The 22,186-nt window shown below is 44.8% G+C and overlaps 1 protein-coding gene across 1 annotated transcript in view; it reads left to right on the top strand.

Annotated features, from left to right (window-relative positions):
• LOC310871407 (vasoactive intestinal polypeptide receptor-like) overlaps positions 1 to 22,186 on the top strand; it is a gene marked incomplete at its 3' end in the record, with an annotated part of 36,958 nt that overhangs the window by 6,827 nt on the left and 7,945 nt on the right. Inside the window, exons 4-7 of the mRNA XM_083782899.1 lie at positions 6,713 to 6,825; positions 9,527 to 9,624; positions 12,257 to 12,389; positions 17,212 to 17,365. Coding sequence (XP_083639025.1) covers positions 6,713 to 6,825; positions 9,527 to 9,624; positions 12,257 to 12,389; positions 17,212 to 17,365 — 498 coding nt within the window. The remainder of the gene's footprint in view (positions 1 to 6,712; positions 6,826 to 9,526; positions 9,625 to 12,256; positions 12,390 to 17,211; positions 17,366 to 22,186) is intronic.

Raw genomic sequence — 22,186 nt, forward strand, 5'->3', positions numbered from 1 at the left:
ATTGGCCTGTTATAGCGCCACCAACAGGTGGATTTTTGCAAAACACATTTTTGGAACCAAATGCCTCAAATCATCCAATTGACATCCAAGGCTAAGAGGAAATGGCACGCTTTTCACATTGGCCTATTATAGCGCCACCAGGAGGCCACAACCTGACCTGCCCTGATGGAGACCTGTGCTATTATAGCGCCACCAGGAGGCCACAACCTGACCTGCCCTGGTGGAGACCTGTGCTATTATAGAGCCACCAGGAGGCCACAACCTGACCTGCCCTGGTGGAGACCTGTCCTATTATAGCGCCACCAGGAGGCCACAACCTGACCTGCCCTGGTGGAGACCTGGGCACTTTATCTAGTTCACTTTGTATTTGACTCCGTTTTTTCAACATATATATTTTTTAAAATATTTAACTCATAATGGAAGTGAAAGGAAACTCGGGTCAGGCTGAAAGCACAACCAAATGTGGAGTGCAATGTCACGTTATATAGTTGACATACTGTACTGGACACCCGGGCCTAGTCCAGATGCATACTGTATAATGTATCAGCTGCTGTCTGCCACTGTACCAATACTGTATGTCTCGGTGCTTATGCCAGTGATTATGTCAGTGATTTGCGGCTGACGTAACCAGAGTCTATACACATGTCTATGCCCCCTACAACTCTGGGAAGTGTACTATGGCCTCTTTACCACGCTATAAAGGTGGGCATGTCAGTACACGGGTCCATCCGTCATGGACATCTGACGGGTTCACAAGCAGAGGCAGGAGAGAGAGGGCTTCTGGGTAGGAGTGATGGGAGACAGGTTGACCTGAGAGGGGACGGAGCACCCCAGGGGGAGGAGAGAGAGAGAGAGAGAGAGGGTATTTGGGGATGAAGGCAGGCAGCAGAGGTGTATTTCACTGACCTGTCTGCAGAAGTGCAATTACTGCATGTGCACAGTGGTGGAAAAAGTATTTATTTTGACCTGAGATCAGATTCTAAAAATGTCTTCTACATCCTGACAGTTTCTGAAAAAGCTATGTTTCTGTGTCAGTCGTTCTTTCATTTAAAAAAAATAGCTGACCTACAAGCTCTATGAGCTTGTAGATCTGCTATTTTTCAATAGCTAAAGCATAACATAATGCTAACACCAAAAGGGGTTCCCAGAATGGGTTAAGTACAAAGTATCAAAACCTTATGGTAGAAATAGTCTGTTACATATAAACTGTGTACAAGTTCGGTATTCAAAACAAAAAAAGTATGTTCAATAATAATCGATATCTTCAAAGTAACTAGTTAGTAGCTAAAGAGTACAAATAACTGTTGTGAACAACATGTGTTGCATTGCGGCGCGTTGTGAGCTTTTTGATTGATTGATTGAAATATCTATTAACAGTTTGCAGAATTACAGTACATTTCCAGCACAAACTCAATACAAAGACTGATAACTGTGAGTGGACGACCCAATAAAGCATTACAACTTGTTTACAAGAGGGTCCACCTGGTTCAATTCATCAAAACATTTAGAGACGTACAAATAGACACTTCTATATAGCCAAAGAACAGAACAGGAATTCATCATAAAGGAGATAAAAAAGGGAAAATAAACATACAGTGAGGGGAAAAAGGGGTGGATTATCAAAGGTAGAGTCCTAGGGTACCCCTATCCGTCTATGTATGTTCAGGAGTTTAAAACAAAGCACACACAACAGGCACATGTTTTCTTACACATTCTGTTATGAAGGTTATACCAATAACACGTTGCATGACCACCGCGAGTGTTGAGTGATTCCCGTAAAAACCTGCCCTGCGTTTGATTCATATCTAGATCACGTACATTTAGACTGTGTTATTAGGTGAACCCGGCTTGTTTACATTAACACTGAGGTTTAGCCAATGCCCCACTCTTGTTTAGCAAATATCACTTCAGAGGGAGTTCATGACATCATGTCTGTTGTCTATGTTCTTGTACTCTATGCTATATGGACTCACTACTAGTATATACATGAATTTACGTGCACTAACTGTACCTCCAGTAGGCAGAAGGAGCGAGTGCATTCTCAGCGGCAATCAGACCGCCGGAGTTAGCCCATTTTGGGCGGGAACCCCATTTGGTGTTAGCATTACGTTATGCTTTAGCTATTGAAAAATAGCAGATCTACAAGCTCATAGCGCGCCACCGAGTGGCGCGCTACGAGCTTGTAGATCTGCTATTGGGTATACGAGCTTGTAGGTCTGCTATTCTTTTTTTAATCGAAGAACGACTGACATAGAAACATAGCTTTTTCAGAATACTGTCAGGATGTAGACGACATTTTTAGAATCTGATCTCAGGTCAAAATGGGTGAGGGACGGTGGGAGGGATTATGACACAACACCGCTGCTCCGTTCCGCGGCAGTGCCGGTCTGTTCGGCGGACCGACGAGACATGCGTTGGCGGTTAAAAATCACCCGTGTGTTCCCTGTGAGCTTTAGGGTTAAAACGCACCCGTAGCTCCTGACATGCGCTGCCGATGTCTTCCCTGTGAGGTTAGGGTTAGAGTTAGGGTTAGGGTTTGGGTGTCGGACTGATGCTGCCGAGAAACACTGCCGCGGATGTTGTCGGCAATTGGCGGCGACTCCGCGCCATCAGCCGCTGACGGAAAATGCACTCTCCCTCCCAGTAGGCGTTCAATAAAATAGTGCCGCGATTGTCCCACCGGTGGGCCATGAGGCAAGTGGGCCCCCAAAATTTAAATAACTGGCGAAACACAAAGATTTAAATGATAATAAAACATTGATAGAAAAACATCTATGTGAAAAAAGTTATGGTATTTTCTTTTTCATTAAAACCTTGAAAAACAGAGCATTGCGAAACATATGGCGCCACTGAGATTCAGCGGCCAAGTCGTAAATTCAGAGCTTGGAGTTGTCTGATGTGCACTTTAGAATGCTATACCTGGGAGGCCTATTGCAAAGCAGTAAGCACTAAGCACACTGCCATTCATCTTCTTGCAATGACACGGCCAGCGCACAGATGAAGAATTTAATTTAAAAACCAAATTTCCAGTATTTTAAGGGGGGGGGGGGGGGGGTGACTCATATACTCACAAAAAGGGGCCTGTATACTATGTAATTTCAGCTCTTGAAAGACTAGATGCTGATAACAGACTGAATCCCCAGTATTACAGAACTATGTTGAACACTTTCCAAAACGCTTTTCAGTAGAAACGAGCTATTAATATACACACAATCTGCTGTACAAGCTTTGCAATGTCCCTAAAATATTAATGAGGACAATAGATCAAGATCAATGTCCCATGTGCGCCGCCATTCATCTTCATTTATACTTACAGTCACTTCTGAGAAACGGCAGATTGCAATTATTTAATTGGCCTTGTGAGAAAAAAAAAAGTAATTAGGGGACGGAACCGCTACATGAAAGTCCCTCTTTTAAGACACGATAAGGTTTATCGATAAAGCAGTTTCTGGATTATGTCACAACAAAGTGAACGACCCCCAGATCAAAACGATGCCGGGCCGATTGAGCTAACCAGTCGGACATTGAAAATCCCCAACCAGTCTTGTTTTGGGAGATGATGAAAGCATTCTTCTGGCGATCCCTCAAACAAGTCATATCCAATGGTGGCATGAGCTAAAACAGCACGGGCTTATTGCATCCTTTGTGTCCCGTCATGTTGTTTGGGAATGGGTAAAGCCTGATTTATACTTCGTCGCACGACAGCCTAATATAGAAGATCTACAATACAAGCTTTACAACGTGTTACGGGAGCACATGAAAAGAATATTACAGCGAAAATATGCTTGAAAGGCATTGAGATTTGCGTTTTCCAAATGTACCCTGACCTTAACCCATTCTGAACGGGCACCCATTTTGGTGTTAGCATTACGTTATGCTTTAGCTATTTAAAAATAGCAGATCTACAAGCTCATAGCGCGCCACCGAGTGGCGCGCTACGAGCTTGTAGGTCTGCTATTTTTGAAAAATCTAAGAACGAATGACATTTTTAAAATCTGATCTCGGGTCAGAATGGGTTAATCAGACCAGTGTGTGTCCATGTGGAAACCTCGTCTGAATCTGATCTCAGGTCAGAATGGGTTAAAATATGGTAATGCAATGTCATTGAAGGAATGTCCTACTGTACGGGGTACTTTCAATCTTCTACCCACAGATCTATTTGCTTAAGATTGTGTCACTGTTGAAATAAGGAACAGAGTGATTTGGAGACGTGGGGGATTATAGCTTGGCAACAATGCGGACAGCTCTCTCCCTTTCACAATACGAAGCTGAACAAATTTTAGAGACGTGCATTTCTGTTTCTTGCGCCGTTTACATGATTAGATAAGGCTTGTCACCGTTTTGTAACGCAGGCCAGGCCTTATACGGTATATAACAAATGATTAATGAGTGTTCCTCATCTGCATATACAATCCTATTTGGGTGATATTTGGAACATTTGGGGGAAAACAAACAGCAGTGACTTAAAATGGTCCTGCGGTTTGAGATGCTGCCCTCTATGAGGCACGACAAAATGCCATGGGGCAATGGGGGCATGCAGGGTGACTACCGTGAGGGCAACTACCCAGCCAGCAAGACACGTCTTCCACCAAAACCATTGTTTTCCTACGGTTTGGCATGCTTGGTGTGCACTTTGATAAGCAGGAGCACCATGTGATTCACATTACCACTTCATGTTCGTACATTTAGCATGTTTAGAACAACCTGTATTCATCACAGTATCACAGTAAACATACAGACTCTTGTTGAAAATATAGTGTGCTGAGGAACACATCTTACCATGGGCATGTCTCATGTTAGACTGACACCACTCTAATCGTGGACACCAGTGTTATTCAATGAGGTGCCGCCCACTAACCAATAAGAAATGTCATTACTGATGGAGCAAATGGAACCCACTAAACTCTGTTACACTGCCCCCTGCTGAATTCCACTTGCCCACCTAAACAAAAATCTGACCAGAGGTGAAAAAGATAAACAAAGATAAACAAACAAAAGGAACATAACTCCAACATCAATGCCATGTACAAAGAAACATATTTTGAGCATCCCATACAGTACAGTCACAGTCACAAAGCCCAGTCTAAAGACCATCCTTCACAAGAATCGGTGTCAAAAGAGGATTGCGAAACCCCCTTATCTCATAGGAATAACATGCCTGTGAATGACATGTGATTTACACATGTGACTACTAGTGTTTAAAGGGGCTGGGCGATATGACTCCAAATCAACGCCATGACTATTTCACACTTAGAGCTCGATTACGGTTAATGAATGAAGACAGAAAAATGAGGACATGAATTGCGATTGGCCAGAATGAGATGATGTGTATGATGATAAGAGCGACGGACCTCACTTCACCTATGTGTGCCAGACGTGCCAAAGCCTTGCTTTGCAGCACACACACACAAAGACGATCTGCATGGCTGTTCTGTTGTTGAATATGAACGCACCCCATGTCTCTCTCTCTGCTCCTCAGGAAACCTGTCCAAGACCTGTTGAATATGAACGCACCCCATGTCTCTCTCTCTGCTCCTCAGGAAACATGTCCAAGACCTGTTGAATATGAACGCACCCCATGTCTCTCTCGCTGCTCCTCAGGAAACCTGTCCAAGACCTGTTGAATATGAACGCACCCCATGTCGAATGTCTCTCTCTCTGCTTCTCAGGGAACCTGTCCAAGACCTGTTGAATATGAACGCACCCCATGTCTCTCTCTCTGCTCCTCAGGGAACCTGTCCAAGACCTGTTGAATATGAACGCACCCCATGTCTCTCTCGCTGCTCCTCAGGAAACCTGTCCAAGTCTCCAAGACCTGTTGAATATGAACGCACCCCATGTCTCTCTCGCTGCTCCTCAGGAAACCTGTCCAAGACCTGTTGAATATGAACGCACCCCATGTCTCTCGCTGCTCCTCAGGAAACCTGTCCAAGACCTGTTGAATATGAACGCACCCCATGTCTATCTCTCTGCTCCTCAGGAAACCTGTCCAAGACCTGTTGAATATGAACGCACCCCATGTCTCTCTCTCTGCTCCTCAGGAAACCTGTCCAAGACCTGTTGAATATGAACGCACCCCATGTCTCTCTCTCTGCTCCTCAGGAAACCTGTCCAAGACCTGTTGAATATGAACGCACCCCATGTCTCTCTCTCTGCTCCTCAGGAAACCTGTCCAAGACCTGTTGAATATGAACGCACCCCATGTCTCTCTCTCTGCTCCTCAGGAAACCTGTCCAAGACCTGTTGAATATGAACGCACCCCATGTCTCTCTCTCTGCTCCTCAGGGAACCTGTCCAAGACCTGTTGAATATGAACGCACCCCATGTCTCTCTCGCTGCTCCTCAGGAAACCTGTCCAAGACCTGTTGAATATGAACGCACCCCATGTCTCTCTCTCTGCTCCTCAGGGAACCTGTCCAAGACCTGTTGAATATGAACGCACCCCATGTCTCTCTCTCTGCTCCTCAGGAAACCTGTCCAAGACCTGTTGAATATGAACGCACCCCATGTCTCTCTCTCTGCTCCTCAGGAAACCTGTCCAAGACCTGTTGAATATGAACGCACCCCATGTCTCTCTCTCTGCTCCTCAGGAAACCTGTCCAAGACCTGTTTAATATGAACGCACCCCATGTCTCTCTCTCTGCTCCTCAGGAAACCTGTCCAAGACCTGTTGAATATGAACGCACCCCATGTCTCTCTCTCTGCTCCTCAGGAAACCTGTCCAAGACCTGCACTGGAGACGGCTGGCCGCAGCTGAACCCGTTCTCCTACGTGTTTGACTGTGGCTACAATCCTAACAGCACTGATGACGTCGAGGCGGCCGCGGTACGTACTCCCATAGGAGGCCTTTTCTATATGTTTCACCAGTTTCAATTGAAATGTGTTGACAGGCGGTTGACCGCCTGCAGACGTCAGTCAACCCCCCACCACCCTTGGCCCTCTCTCTCTCGCTCACTGCCTTGCTTTCTCCCACGATGTTAAGTTACCTGACAATAACCTGGGTAAAATGTGCAGCATTGGGAGGTAAAGGGGAGACACTTTATTGTGAAGGGACGACAGGATGAGGAGAGGTGTTGTTGCTGCGTAATTGTCGACAGTAATGGCTGCGAGCGATATTGAACAGTCAAAACTATGTGTATCAACAGAATAATTATGTCATAGGTATATGGGGGCCTCATTTGGTCATGAAACGGGCCTCCAGATTCCTAAGGGTCCCTTTATTGTTTATTGTTTCCTACATGATTTAGGAAACAAACATCCTATTGATTGGGTAAAAACAAATTCAAAGATTTCTTTCAGTAATTTCTTGAATAAATCATAGAAAAATCTAAGGGATTCTAGTAGCCTAGTGCAGGGGTCAGCAACGTTTTTCACATGAAGTGCCATGCTTTTATTTTCTTGATAGTCAGTGTGCCATATATTATCAACATTACATTTTATTATGACACCACATCAATACACAAATATTTCCAACAGATTTTTATTCCCATATTCACGACAACCTTATTTGTTCTTCTTTTTTAAATATTATATTTTCTTAACATTAGGCCACTTTAGGCCTACTGATGAGTAGACTTAATAGAGGAATAAGTACCCACTTATCTCCCAGACTCCCTCCCAAGTCAGAGTTTGAATGAATGTAGAATTATGTGCAGGATGTTATTTTGCACACTGATGTGAGGAGACTTTAATATTATAAAAGAAATGTCCTCTCTCACACTTATGTCAGTGTGCCAGTGATCACCCTCCCCTGTGCCAATGTTGGCACCCATGCCTGATCATATTAACACCGGAGCATTTTTTAATTAAACTTTTTCTGAATCCAATGCCATATGGTACCAAGCATGTAGCTACTTGTGGTTTTTGAGGCACCGCCATTTCCGTATCATACTATATTTAGTTGTTAGTCACTAGGGGTTACACTAAAACACTAGTGGAGACAGGTAGGCCTATCGGATATTGAAAACAATTTAAGAATTTAATGACCAGACCAATACACTTCTAGGGAAAATAAATGTTATAAATGTAACTCCATGACCAAGAGTTTCTATTGGATTTTCGTTGTATGGATGCATTCAGGGGCGATTCACACTGTGGTCCCGGGTGTGCACTCGGGACCACTTGGCAGATGGTAGTGTGAATGATGCGTTCTGTTCCCGGGAGCGGATCGCCCAACCGTCCCTGGGGCCACATGGGGGGGAACAGGTCTCTGGACCGTTGAAATGTATTCGGATACGGATCGTTCCAATGTGAATGCATGCGTGCCTAAAGAAGGAAGTGGACTGTTGTTTCTTTTAGTGACATAATCTCTAGTCGACGAGCCAAGCTTCAACAAAAAGAAAACACAGGCGCTGCACGTCTCCTGTTGAATCTGCATATACGTGCCATACGTGCTGATCTTATTCTGCGGACTCTTGGGCTTGGCATATTCTCCAAAGTGAATCCCCTATCAGATAAACTAAAATATAGTATGAAAACAATATTGAGATCTTAATTAAAGCAATGACAATTTAGAACAACACGATTAGCGAGCACGTTTTTAAATTGCCCCAGCGAGAACATGTAGTTCCTTTTTAAAGTGCATTGTGATTGATTCTAGGTAAAGGGAAGCACTATGTCTGATGAATGGAAGAATTTGGCTTTAACGGTGATGAAATATATGACATTGATTCATTTAACAGAGCTTCCTCATAAATGTTCGTGTACCAATGATGGTCTCGTCTCAATGGAGAGAGAGGGCCAACCAACTTTAGTGCAGAAAGTGCAATAGTGTGTATTATTATATGGGTCACCTGTGATGAACCTTAGAGCAGATGGTAGATGGCATCTCGGGGCTTAAGGGCGGTAGCAGGAGCATGTCTATATACAGTATGTTATCCCCATAGTCTGTAAGACTGAAAGTAGGACAAAGCAAAGGGGAAACGAGATTTATTTTATTTAGAAGTAGGTGCGCTACGAGCTTGTAGGTCTGCTATTTTCTTTTATTATCGAATAACCACTGACTTAAGGGCAGTCCATACTCTCTCCGACCACCGAACTTTTCGTCGGAAAGATCAGACTTTAATTTCTTCTCCGAAGTAGAGTTCGGAGAGTCACATCATATGGGAGTGCAGCTTTCAGAACAAAAATTCGGAGGAATGCGTTTCAGAAGTTGCGAGTGACGTCATGTTGTAGTTCCGACGAAAAGTTTGATGGTCGTAGATAGTATGGACTGCCCTCTAGAAACATAGCTTTTTCAGAAAACTGTCAGGATGTAGAAGACATTTTTAGAATCTGATCTCAGGTTTCAGGTTTAAATTTCAACGTCAGGCCTAAAGGTTAAACTGTCATGGGGATACAGGCAATGAAAATGAAGTATGTTATAAAGGGAATTGCTTCTGATCCATTACATTACCTCCTGTTACAGAGAGCGTGTGTGTGTGTGTGTGTGTGTGTGTGTGTGTGTGTGAGTGTGAGTGTTTTTTTTTTGTTTTTTTTACTGGGTACTGTACTAACCTGGTGATTGCTCCTTCATTAAACCTTTCAGGGGGAGTTCTACGGCGCCATCAAAGTGGGTTACACCATCGGCCACAGCGTCTCTCTCACCTCTCTGGCCGTCGCCATCATCATACTGTGTACATTTAGGTGAGTGGACCAGAATGATGCCTGTACGGTAACGTATGCTTTCCCACTCAGCGATATGCCTGTCTGTCTGTCCAATCAGAATGATGCCTGTACGGTAACGTATGCTTTCCCACTCAGCGATATCGGCGTGTCTGTGGACCAATCAGAATGATGCCTATACCGTAATGTATGCTTTCCCACTCAGCGATGCCTGTCTGTCTGCCGCACGCTGAAAATAGCCCAGCAACTGTCTTTTATTCAACGCCGATTATTATATCTTATTTATTATTGCATTTCTTTTCATGTCTCTGATGCATGATTTGGGATCTCTCTCTCTCTCTCTCTCTCTCCCCCTCTCTCTCTCTCTCCCTCTCCCTCTCCCTCTTCCTCTCCCTCTCCCTCTCTCTCTCTCCCCCTCTCTCTCTCTCTCTCTCTCTCGCGTGCACACTAAAACATAATGAGCCGAGTTGATACTGTGGTATATGGAAATCACAATTCACATTAATATAGCTTAAAATACAGCTGCAGGTAGGACCCCTACTGTTCTTCCTGTACCTCCTTCCTGGTGACCATTACCATACAGTGGGGGTTTGGGGACCTGCCTTTGTATTTTCCCTTTGATGTCTCTGACTTGAGTTGTATTTAAAGCCTATGACAATGTTTGTAACTGTGTGTTAGTCCCAGGAGCCGTGAGGCTGCTGGTGTGCATGCATGGGGCTCCAGTGTATTTTGTACACTCCGGAACAACTTTCATTTGCCTGTTTGCAGTCGTCAACTTGATTCTCCATATCTTTGCCTGAGTATTTAGTCAAGTTTACGTATGTTTATGGGCTATATAGTTTAGCTCATTTACTTCAATACGTAAACGTGACTCGTGGAAAATTATATAAATTCACACAATGCTCATGCACCTCCGGCTCTGTCTCTCTGTCTCTGTCTCTGTCTCTGTCTCTCTCTCTCTCTCTCTCTCTCTCTCTCCCATTCTCTCTCTCTCACACACTTAAAAAAACAAAAACAAGCGAGAAGGAATACCAAACGACTCACATGGCTGATTAGCCTCCATCCATCCATTAATTTATTCACAAAATTCCAAAATCTCCTCTTATATCAGAGATGAGCTGGTTCCTTTTGTTCCTTGTTTCGACAAGTTGACAACTAGTTTATATTGCACGCGTGCACGAGATGGAGAGAAAAAGAGAGCCGTTTTAAGGATGCACGTTATTTATTTTGATTCTGGAAACAGCCAGCCAATTGGAGACAGTCTGGACTCTAGGTCTATTTTTGAAAAATCGTGAAAATGTGGGAACATATATTCTTTCAGGGCGAAAGTTTTTAACTCAAATCTTTGCTTCTGGGGAGTCCCTGGAACAACATATTTTCAGATGGGGGTCAGAGTCCTTGACATGAAATATTGAGTGATATAGGCCTAGAAACATGAGGTATTTCAGAAAACTGTCAGGATTTCAGCATTTTTTAAATTTCAACGTCAGGCCTAAAGGTTAAACTGTCATGGGGATACAGGCAATGAAAATGAAGTATGTTATAAAGGGAATTGCTTCTGATCCATTACATTACCTCCTGTTACTGTGTGTGTGTGTGTGTGTGTGTGTGTGTGTGTGTGTGTGTGTGTGTGTGTGTGTGTGTGTGTGTGTGTGTGTGTGTGTGTGTGTGTGTGTGTGTGTGTGTGTGTGTGTGTGTGTCACACGCCAATCCTCACTAACCCATGTCTGTGGGGAACTGCATGGGGATATGGGCAGAGAGAGTGAGTGTGTGAGAGTGTGACAAGGTTACCATTTCTGTATTGCATTCAAAAGATCTGACGTTATCTATAACTGAATTCATGCCACGCACGACTGTGTGCGTGTGTGTGTGTGCGCGGGTAAACAGTGAGTGAAGTGTTTATTTCACAGGGTCAGGCAGTGGAGTGAGGTTAGCATAGTTCTGGACTGAGGGGTGGTCTTTGCTCTGCTCTCACAGGATGTGCAGAGCATCGGATCGGCCCTGTTTATGTGCAGTTTGCAGAACTCAACTTTTCAGGCAGCTGGTTGTTAACTTGTGTCATCACACCCATTCTGCCATGATTATACTCGTCTAATGGGGCTATATACAATTCTCCCCAATCACATGAGGACATCACTGGCAATATTAAAGGCGTTTGTTTGAGAACACTCGTCGGAACGCGGTGGAACTCATTTCGCAATAGCTACAGTTTGTTTCGTCTGGACTCACCGTGCGTTCACATACGCTCATGCACTTGTTTTGTGAGTCCAAAGCTGTTACTATTCAGGAAAGGGATGAAAGAACCACCGTTCTATTGGATCCACGCTCTTGTTAATACTTGGTTCAATAGCCTATAGAAATTGGCCTGAGTGAGGCTACAGAGATCTCCATGTATGGGTATCAGTGGTCGGTGGGATCATGCAGGTGTGAGGGGCCGCTGAACCTACCAGTTTATAAACCTATACAGACACACTTAACCATGGACTTTCACCTTCAATTAGCAAACACAACAGCAAAACGAGTTTAGCTGCTTTTGTGTGACGAAATAGGGCATTCATTCATGTTGAAATATGGAGCAACAAGGTTTCTGCCCGACACTGACGATGTGTACCTTTTCAAATATAATGTTTGATCCTGTATTATTCTCTCATAGGAAGTTGCACTGTACAAGGAACTACATCCACATGAATCTGTTTGTGTCGTTCATCCTGAAAGCCATCGCCGTGTTCATCAAGGACGTGGTTCTGTACGAGGTTGGTGAGACCGAGAACTTCTGCAACTCGTCTGTGAGTATACTCCTTTACAATTTCTCCATTTAGTCGAGGGTGTTAGAGCGGCTTCGGAATAACAACGCACATGCATTCCGTGTTCTGTAGGTTCAGGTAATTTATTGGACTTTCGATTAAACAAAACAAAACATAATTCGTATAGAAGGCCTATTCCGTTGGTATACAATGTGCTATGCTGTGTGGTTGAAATGTTTGTCCCTGCCGCTCTGGTTTCTGGCTCACCTGCAGTCAATTCAATTAAATTCAAAGGGCTTTATTGGCATGAGAAAACATACGTTTACATTGCCAAAGCAGAAAGAACAATACAGCAATACAATCAAAACAAAAATGTACATTTGAAGGTCAATTTCTATGTACCAAGATCACTCGATGCAGGTATAGTGCAGGAATATACACAATGATTGGTCTTAAGGGTGGTTGTGTTCCATTTGATATCCACAGTCACCCGCCTCATCACAGAGTGACACCCATTAGTCAACGTAACGTCCTAACATTACCATAACAATCAGAAGATCATCGTATAAATAATAACAGCAATAGCAAGCAAAATAACTCAACATTTCATAATATCATTTCTCAGGCATCATATCTCAGGCATAATTCATAGAAAATAAATTACAATCATGAATTATAAAGCGAGTCTACAAATGGCTTCAACAGAGGGCTTTACACAGTCTATTGGTTTTCTTTGTGCCCCTTTTCAAACTTTCAGCGTTGCAGATCGTGTTATGCATAATTTATTAGCCCGGGCCAGCATTCCTTTTGGGGGTTTATGATTTTATTAACCTCGTTTCACCAGGCTTTCCACCTCGGAGGAAAGCCTGGTCTGTGTGATCCGGTCGGGAGCGGATGATATCGTTACGTCATGTTGTAGTCATTGTTTTGTAGTCATCAGGATGATATCGCTTCGTCACGTTGTAGTCATTGTGTTGTAGTCATTGTTTTGTAGTCATCAGGATGATATCGCTTCGTCACGTTGTAGTCATTGTGTTGTAGTCATTGTTTTGTAGTCATCAGGCCGGAACCCTCAATCTGGAACTTCCTTTCCCTCAAACCGATGTTTCCCAATAAAAGCTGCAGGCTACAAGAGAACGAGGCACGCAACATGACGTAACGATATCATCCTGATGACTATAAAACAATGACTACAACATGACTTAATGGATCCGCTCCCGACCGGATCACACAGCAATTTGGTAACACAGACCAGGCTTTCCTCCGAGGTGGAAAGCCTGGTGACATAAGGTCAATAATTCATACTCTGTCGGCTGTCGCACAACAGTGTTGCGCGCCGAAACTAGCTAAATTGCCTATTCAACATGCTACACACGCCACGACACTTAACGAAAGACAAAGTATAAACCAGGCTTTATAAGTCTCATTTATCAGCTGCAGCCAAACTCTATCCCCCGAGTTGTTGCACAAGCTTTCTCTCCTCGTGGCGTCTCTGTATCGTTACTCAACCAGCGCTGTTAGTTTGAAATGCTTTGTCTTAGGAGTTTGCTTAGCAGTGATCATTCAGGAACTCCTGGGTGTAGCAGTGTTTGTCAAGGCCTTAACCCAGTTTGACCTGAGATCAGATTTCTGAAAAAGCTATGTTTCTATGTCAGTCGTTCTTCGATTTAAAAGAAATAGCAGATCTACAAGCTCATAGCGCGCCACCGAGTGGCGCGCTATGAGCTTGTAGATCTGCTATTTTTCAATAGTTAAAGCATGACATGATGCTAACACCAAAAGGGGTTCCCGCCCAAAATGGCTTAAGCTCCTCTGAGCAGTGTTTCCAATGAGACTCTGTTCAACCAGGAAGTCTAGGGACTTTACGTTTACTGCTGTGTGTTTGCATACTTTTGTTTAGCCTGAGTGAGGAGGACTGAAAAAAGAATTGAAGGGCTTTCTCAATCACTTTAAAACATGACAGCACCACAGCAGCGAAACTACAGTCTGAGGGACAATATTAATACTGTAGAAATATAACATTTCTAATAATCCTCATATTTTATAACACTTCATTATCATGTCCTCTAGGGACACACATTATACTGGTCCAACTAATCCAAACACAGCTGCTAGTGCTCTAAAAGGCCCCCGAAGCGCTCCAGACAAACATGAGGTGGTAGAAAATGAGGATTATGTACTTGTTCTACATTAACTCTAGGGCAGGACAGCACTAGACCAATATGATCCGGACTGTACGCCTAACTGGTACTGATGATCATTTTCATATTCGCAATGTTTGAATCCTTGATTCCTTATATCGATCCAAGTTGGATGGATATCCAATGCATATGCGTGGAGGAAGCGTCAGTGAATCCTCGCGATGAGTCTGACGGAGCCAGGCTACATTTCTACAGCTTTCAGACTAGTTTATGTTTTACACTTCCTGTTGAAGTGATTGGGTATCATGGGGATTGGAGGAGCTTGTTCGTCCCTAGCTGCATTCTCCAGGCTCCATGCAGCTACTGTACGCACTGTACCATCTTCATATCCACTGATTGATTGAATATTGACGACTTTTAAGAGTACAGGCAGTATAACTGCTTAAAACATGACCAAAACAAGGCTTATTGTTTCCAATGTGATCCACATAAACATTCAGCAATCAAACATCTGGACAAAACGACAGTGCAACAAAAACTACCACACAACAATATAGAACATCTAAATGTACTTGGGTGTTTAAAATGTATTTTAGGTGGAATTATATGCAATCTCCTGTATGTAGCATGGGTGTTTTAGTTAGGTTATTTGTTTGACGTTGATCATTGTTTGAGAATTGTCGCTTTGTCGCTTCATTGAATATGTTCAATTAAAGGTAAAAGTGTCCTGCATGACACTTTGATCAATCAATCATCGTACAGTTTAAATCCATGATAAATACGACAAAAGGCGAAAGGGCCTTTCTGTGTGGAGTTTGCATGTTCTCCCCGTGTCCCCTAGGGTAGGTACCCTCACAAAAAACATGCAGTAATCCTGGTCTCTAAACTGCCTCCCCCTGGCCAGCCGGGGCGCCTGATGGAGGGGAAAGGAACTGGTTGGAATAACGTGTTCCTTCCACGCGCTACGTCCAACCAGGGAAACTCCCCCCTGTCAGGTGTAAAGGAGCAACTTGGACACTCAGGCATGAAGGAAGCATGAGTTCAAGTCCGTTGCTCTCCCCATGTCCCCCATATATGGGGACTAGGTTGGTGGAGAGTGTGTAGAGCCCAGGATCACATTAGATCATTGACACAGGGGTGAAGAATGGGTTACAAAATCGTGGGATAAAAAATATAAAAATAAATAAGAAATACGACAAAAGAAGGTTGGGGACGTTGAGGACGCCAGAGGGGGGAATTTAGCAATTAAAGTCCAATTTTGAATTACCACTCTGTGGTAATTCACTATAAATATATAATCACTATATCACTATAAATCACTGTAACAATGTACACAAAAAGACACTGTTTATGTGACTTAAAGGCTGAATGAAAGTGGTTGTCTGCTCTGTCATATTGAAACGTTTACAGAGCAGACAAATCAATTACTATCGTATCACTATCCAGTCTATCTGTATATATGTATAGATGCTTTCCATCAGCATATGTTTTGCTCGCATGTTATCCTAGATACTTTTAATAATAATAATGATAGCTCATATTTATACAACTAGTACTGCTTCTTTGAAGCCCTTAATTGTTTTCTTTGCACTCTTTTTACTTGGCCACGTACCCGGCCGTTTGTTGAATGAGTCGGTCGGTGTAATGAGTCTGTAATGAGTGGGTCGCTGTGAGCTCGCCACCATTGGTGTGTGAATGAGGGAAGTGAGGACGCTGGCGTCGACTGTTCGCCGCTTCACCTCCCAATGTATGAATGAATGAACCATTGTAAAGCGCTTTGAGCACTTGGAAAAGCGCTATAAAAATGCAATTTATTATAATGATTAGGGTTCATGCCCCTTACTCCAATCTTGCACGTTGTGTGTCTCTCTGAGCATCTGCTAAACGCATACATCGTAAATTGTTTGCTCACCATGCAGGACTTTCTGTTAGTAAATGATCATTGGACCAGACAGGTTCACTTACCCTTTCAGAGGTCTGAGGTCGATTCGATAAATGTCTTCTAAATCCTGAAAAACCTATGTTTCTATATCAGTGGTTCTCATACATTTTCATGTCAAGGACCCCCAAAAATATATGTAATTGGCCGCCGACCCCCATCTGAAAATATGTTGTTCCCGAAGCAAAGATTTGAGTTAAAAAACGTTAGTAGATTTGCACTAAAAAAAATAGCAGACCTACAAGCTCGCACTATGAGCTTGTAGATCTGCTATTTTTCCATGGCTAAAATATAACATAATGTTTAAAACACCTAAAGGGGTTCCCGCCCAGTATGGGTTAAATAAAGTGGGGATACATGAAAGCATAACCGTATACTATACTATAGATGCATGCATTGCTTGGAAGAGTGTCCTTTTTTTCAAATTTCACTAATATAGGGTATGCGCGTGACATCATCATCAAACCAGGAAGTTATGCAGGCAAAAAACTACTTTCTGGCCTTGACAGCCCATACATCCACACAGAAAAGTCAAATCTGATTGCATTAAACAACATTAAACAATGTTAAACTCACTTTGCATGTTGCTTTGCCACTCAATGTGCCATTCACTTTAAGCATGCGCATACCCTCTATAATAAAACGCATTATAGAGGCTGATTGTAAAGCCCCGCTGACTCTCACATTCTACGGATAATAATTATTTCCCCCCCTTCCTTCCCCCCTTTCCTCCCTCCTTTCCTCCCCCTTTCCTCCCTCCTTTCCTCCCCTCCTTCCCTCCCAGACGGGCTGTAAAGCAGCCGTAGTGTTCTTCCAGTACGGCGTCATGGCGAGCTTCTTCTGGCTGTTGGTGGAAGGCCTGTACCTCCACGCCCTGCTGGCCGTCTCCTTCTTCTCAGAGAGGAAGTACTTCTGGTGGTATATCCTGATTGGCTGGGGTATGTGCCAATTATACATATCGCTCATACTGATTTTATTGTTATTTAAAACCCATTTTGGGCAGGAACCCGTTTTGGTGTTAGCATTATGTTGTGCTTTAGCTATTGAAAAATAGCAGATCTACAAGCTCATAGCACGCCACAGAGTGGCACGCTACAAGCTTGTAGGTCTGCTATTGCAAAGAACGACTGACATAGAAACATAGCTTTTTCAGGATGTAGAAGACATTTTTAGAATCTGATCTCAGGTCAGAATGGGTTAAAAAAAATCACTTAATTTTTATTGATGAAAAGACAGAAACAACAAAACAAAAAAACAAAAAAAACAATACGAAAAAAAAATATGAGAAAGACAAAAACAAAAACAAGGCTGCATGTTTCATATTACAAGATGCATTCATTGAAATCCTCATGCTGTACATTATCGTTAGGCTGAGAGAAGAGATCCCACTTTTCCCACTTTTTATAGAACTTATCCTCTTGTGGTCTAAGGTCACATTCTCACCTAATACTTCGGTAGACTCGAATGCGTATGGGCGGGGAAATTGGGATTCTGGCATATTTAATTGGCTGCGGTTTGCCTTCACACTGTCATTCGCAGCAATTGGAAACGCAGCAGGGGGGACCTTTATCAATGTGTTCCATTCATAAACTAGCCTACACAGTGAAATCTATGGTGATAAAATTACACTCATAACGTGCATGTGTCGTGCCGTGTGGGACCCCCCCCTCTCTCTTTCTCTCTCTCTCTATGCACGCAGCCGCCACACACTGTTCTTTTGGGCATGGAGGCACAGCGCTGCATGAGCGCACTGATATAACTCCCCAGTCCCCACACAGTGACAGCACTCCATGTTTACGGCACGTACAGACAGGCAAACAGAATATTCTGTAGGCTATAATAGGCTACACTGCAGTGTTTTTATGTGTTTTCTTAAGCAATTGATAATGTACACGTCCTCATTTCGATCAGGGCTTCAGTCTCCTCATTCGACCACGTCTATCCACAGTAACGGGACATCTTTGCGCTGCGTAAAATATGCCTTCTCCATCTCCAACTGTGTTCAGCTCCTCACCCGCCACATTGTTTGCTTCATTTCCTTTATTTACTGCGGATTGCATTCACACCTGCACCGAATCGTAGTCAAGTGCGATTGGAAGCGAAGCGAAACCCCCGTTTTTGGGCGGAGTGAAATGCGGTTCTTTGCTGGGCATTAGGAATCGAATGAGCCTTCACACCTGCCAAACGAAGCGCACTTTCTGAAAATGCGCAGCAGGATTCGTTTTAATCGCTGCAAAGCTCTCTGGTGAGAATGTGACCTAAGTATGAATGTTAGTTTTTCCATAACATACAGTTCCTCAGTAATGTCCCTCCAATGTTCTTTCGTTGGTGGGTCCTGTTGGTACCAGCGTCGTGTGATCGCTTTCTTACTTGTTGCTAAGAGGATCTTGATTCAATATTTATCATGTATTAGATTTATTGTTGTTTTTAAGGGGTTTTCTGCTTTTATTTGGATAGTATTGGAGACTGGAGAGATACAGGAAGCGGGGGGAGGGAGAGGTTAGGGAGTGACACGCAGACAGAAGGCTGTCAGGCTCGTGATTCGAACCCACGACTTGTTGTCAGGCTACGTTAGAGCCTGTGTGGCATGTGTGCATTAACCACTAGGCCCTTGGCACCCCCCACTCTTAATGATTTACAAGGATATGTTAAATGTTAAAATGTTGTTTGCTCAAACTCACTTCCACTCCGACTGCAGTGGGTTATAAAACAATAATACATCCAAAAGTAAATAAAGTCTATTTATTTTGATTACTTTTGATGGATGGTAATGGCATGGTCTTGTCTTTACATCTGCATTTGATTTACATCTTGTAGACAGTTCTACATTAACTGCAGTCAGCAGCCATCAATAATCCACTCTTAACCCATTTAGACATGAGACCAGATAAAAAAACAAATTAAAAAAGCCTAAATCATGACAGTTTTCTGAAAAACCTATGTTTCTATGTCAGTGGTTCTCAAACTATTTCATGTCAAGGACTGGATTAAATGATATGTAATTGGCCGCAGACCCCCATCTGAAAATATGAAGCAAAGATTTGAGTTAAAAACGCTCTGAAAGAATATATATTCAAAAGCTTTTAAAAAAATAGCAGATCTACAAGCTCGTATAACATAATGCTTAAAACACCAAAAGGGGTTCAATGAATGGGTTAATTTAAATGTTTCAGTTCAGGGAGGCGAGAACGTGATTACAGCAGTTGATCGATCATTCCTCTCAAAAAACGTGAAATCAGAGAAAGAGGTAATAATGATTGAGCGCTCAGATCAGCCGACGCAGGGAAGCTGGAAGCACCTTCGTTAAAAAGCGCCGGGACAACGCTCCACACGTATCCCAAACTCTGGGACAACGCTCCAGAAGGGACAACGCTCCACACGTATCCCAAACTCTGGGACAACGCTCCACACAGGACATCGCTCCACACGTATCCCAAACTCTGGGACAACGCTCCAGATGGGACAACGCTCCACACGTATCCCAAACTCTTGGACAACGCTCCAGAAGGGACAACGCTCCACACGTATCCCAAACTCTGGGACAACGCTCCACACGGGACAACGCTCCACACGTATCCCAAACTCTGGGACAACGCTCCACACGGGACAACGCTCCACACGTATCCCAAACTCTGGGACAACGCTCCACACGGGACAACGCTCCACACGTATCCCAAACTCTGGGACAACGCTCCACACGGGACAACGCTCCACACGGGACAACGCTCCACACGGGACAACGCTCCACACGTATCCCAAACTCTGGGACAACGCTCCACACGGGACAACGCTCCACACGGGACAACGCTCCACACGGGACAACGCTCCACACGGGACAACGCTCCACACGTATCCCAAACTCTGGGACAACGCTCCACACGGGACAACACTCCACACGTATCCCAAACTCTGGGACAACGCTCCAGATGGGACAACGCTCCACACGGGACAACGCTCCACACGTATCCCAAACTCTGGGACAACGCTCCAGACGGGACAACGCTCCACACGTATCCCAAACTCTGGGACAACGCTCCACACGGGACAACGCTCCACACGTATCCCAAACTCTGGGACAACGCTCCAGATGGGACAACGCTCCACACGGGACAACGCTCCACACGTATCCCAAACTCTGGGACAACGCTCCACACGGGACAACGCTCCACACGTATCCCAAACTCTGGGACAACGCTCCAGATGGGACAACGCTCCACATGGGACAACGCTCCACACGTATCCCAAACTCTGGGACAACGCTCCAGAAGGGACAACGCTCCACACGTATCCCAAACTCTGGGACAACGCTCCACACAGGACATCGCTCCACACGTATCCCAAACTCTGGGACAACGCTCCAGATGGGACAACGCTCCACACGTATCCCAAACTCTTGGACAACGCTCCAGAAGGGACAACGCTCCACACGTATCCCAAACTCTGGGACAACGCTCCACACGGGACAACGCTCCACACGTATCCCAAACTCTGGGACAACGCTCCACACGGGACAACGCTCCACACGTATCCCAAACTCTGGGACAACGCTCCACACGGGACAACGCTCCACACGTATCCCAAACTCTGGGACAACGCTCCACACGGGACAACGCTCCACACGGGACAACGCTCCACACGGGACAACTCTCCACACGTATCCCAAACTCTGGGACAACGCTCCACACGTGACAACGCTCCACACGGGACAACGCTCCACACGTATCCCAAACTCTGGGACAACGCTCCAGACGGGACAACGCTCCACACGTATCCCAAACTCTGGGACAACGCTCCAGACGGGACAACGCTCCACACGGGACAACGCTCCACACGGGACAACGCTCCACACGGGACAACGCTCCACACGTATCCCAAACTCTGGGACAACGCTCCACACGGGACAACACTCCACACGTATCCCAAACTCTGGGACAACGCTCCAGATGGGACAACGCTCCACACGGGACAACGCTCCACACGTATCCCAAACTCTGGGACAACGCTCCAGACGGGACAACGCTCCACACGTATCCCAAACTCTGGGACAACGCTCCACACGGGACAACGCTCCACACGTATCCCAAACTCTGGGACAACGCTCCAGATGGGACAACGCTCCACACAGGACAACGCTCCACACGTATCCCAAACTCTGGGACAACGCTCCACACGGGACAACGCTCCACACGTATCCCAAACTCTGGGACAACGCTCCAGATGGGACAACGCTCCACATGGGACAACGCTCCACACGTATCCCAAACTCTGGGACAACGCTCCAGAAGGGACAACGCTCCACACGTATCCCAAACTCTGGGACAACGCTCCACACAGGACATCGCTCCACACGGGACAACGCTCCACACGTATCCCAAACTCTGGGACAACGCTCCACACGGGACAACGCTCCACACGTATCCCAAACTCTGGGACAACGCTCCAGATGGGACAACGCTCCACACGGGACAACGCTCCACACGTATCCCAAACTCTGGGACAACGCTCCAGATGGGACAACGCTCCACACGGGACAACGCTCCACACGTATCCCAAACTATGGGACAACGCTCCAGATGGGACAACGCTCCACACGGGACAACGCTCCACACGTATCCCAAACTCTGGGACAACGCTCCACATGGGACAACGCTCCACACGTATCCCAAACTCTGGGACAACGCTCCAGATGGGACAACGCTCCACACGGGACAACGCTCCACACGTATCCCAAACTCTGGGACAACGCTCCACACGTATCC

This window comes from Protomyctophum parallelum (assembly GCF_964188405.1).
Source record: "Protomyctophum parallelum genome assembly, chromosome: 14".
NCBI classification, from domain to species: domain Eukaryota; kingdom Metazoa; phylum Chordata; class Actinopteri; order Myctophiformes; family Myctophidae; genus Protomyctophum; species Protomyctophum parallelum.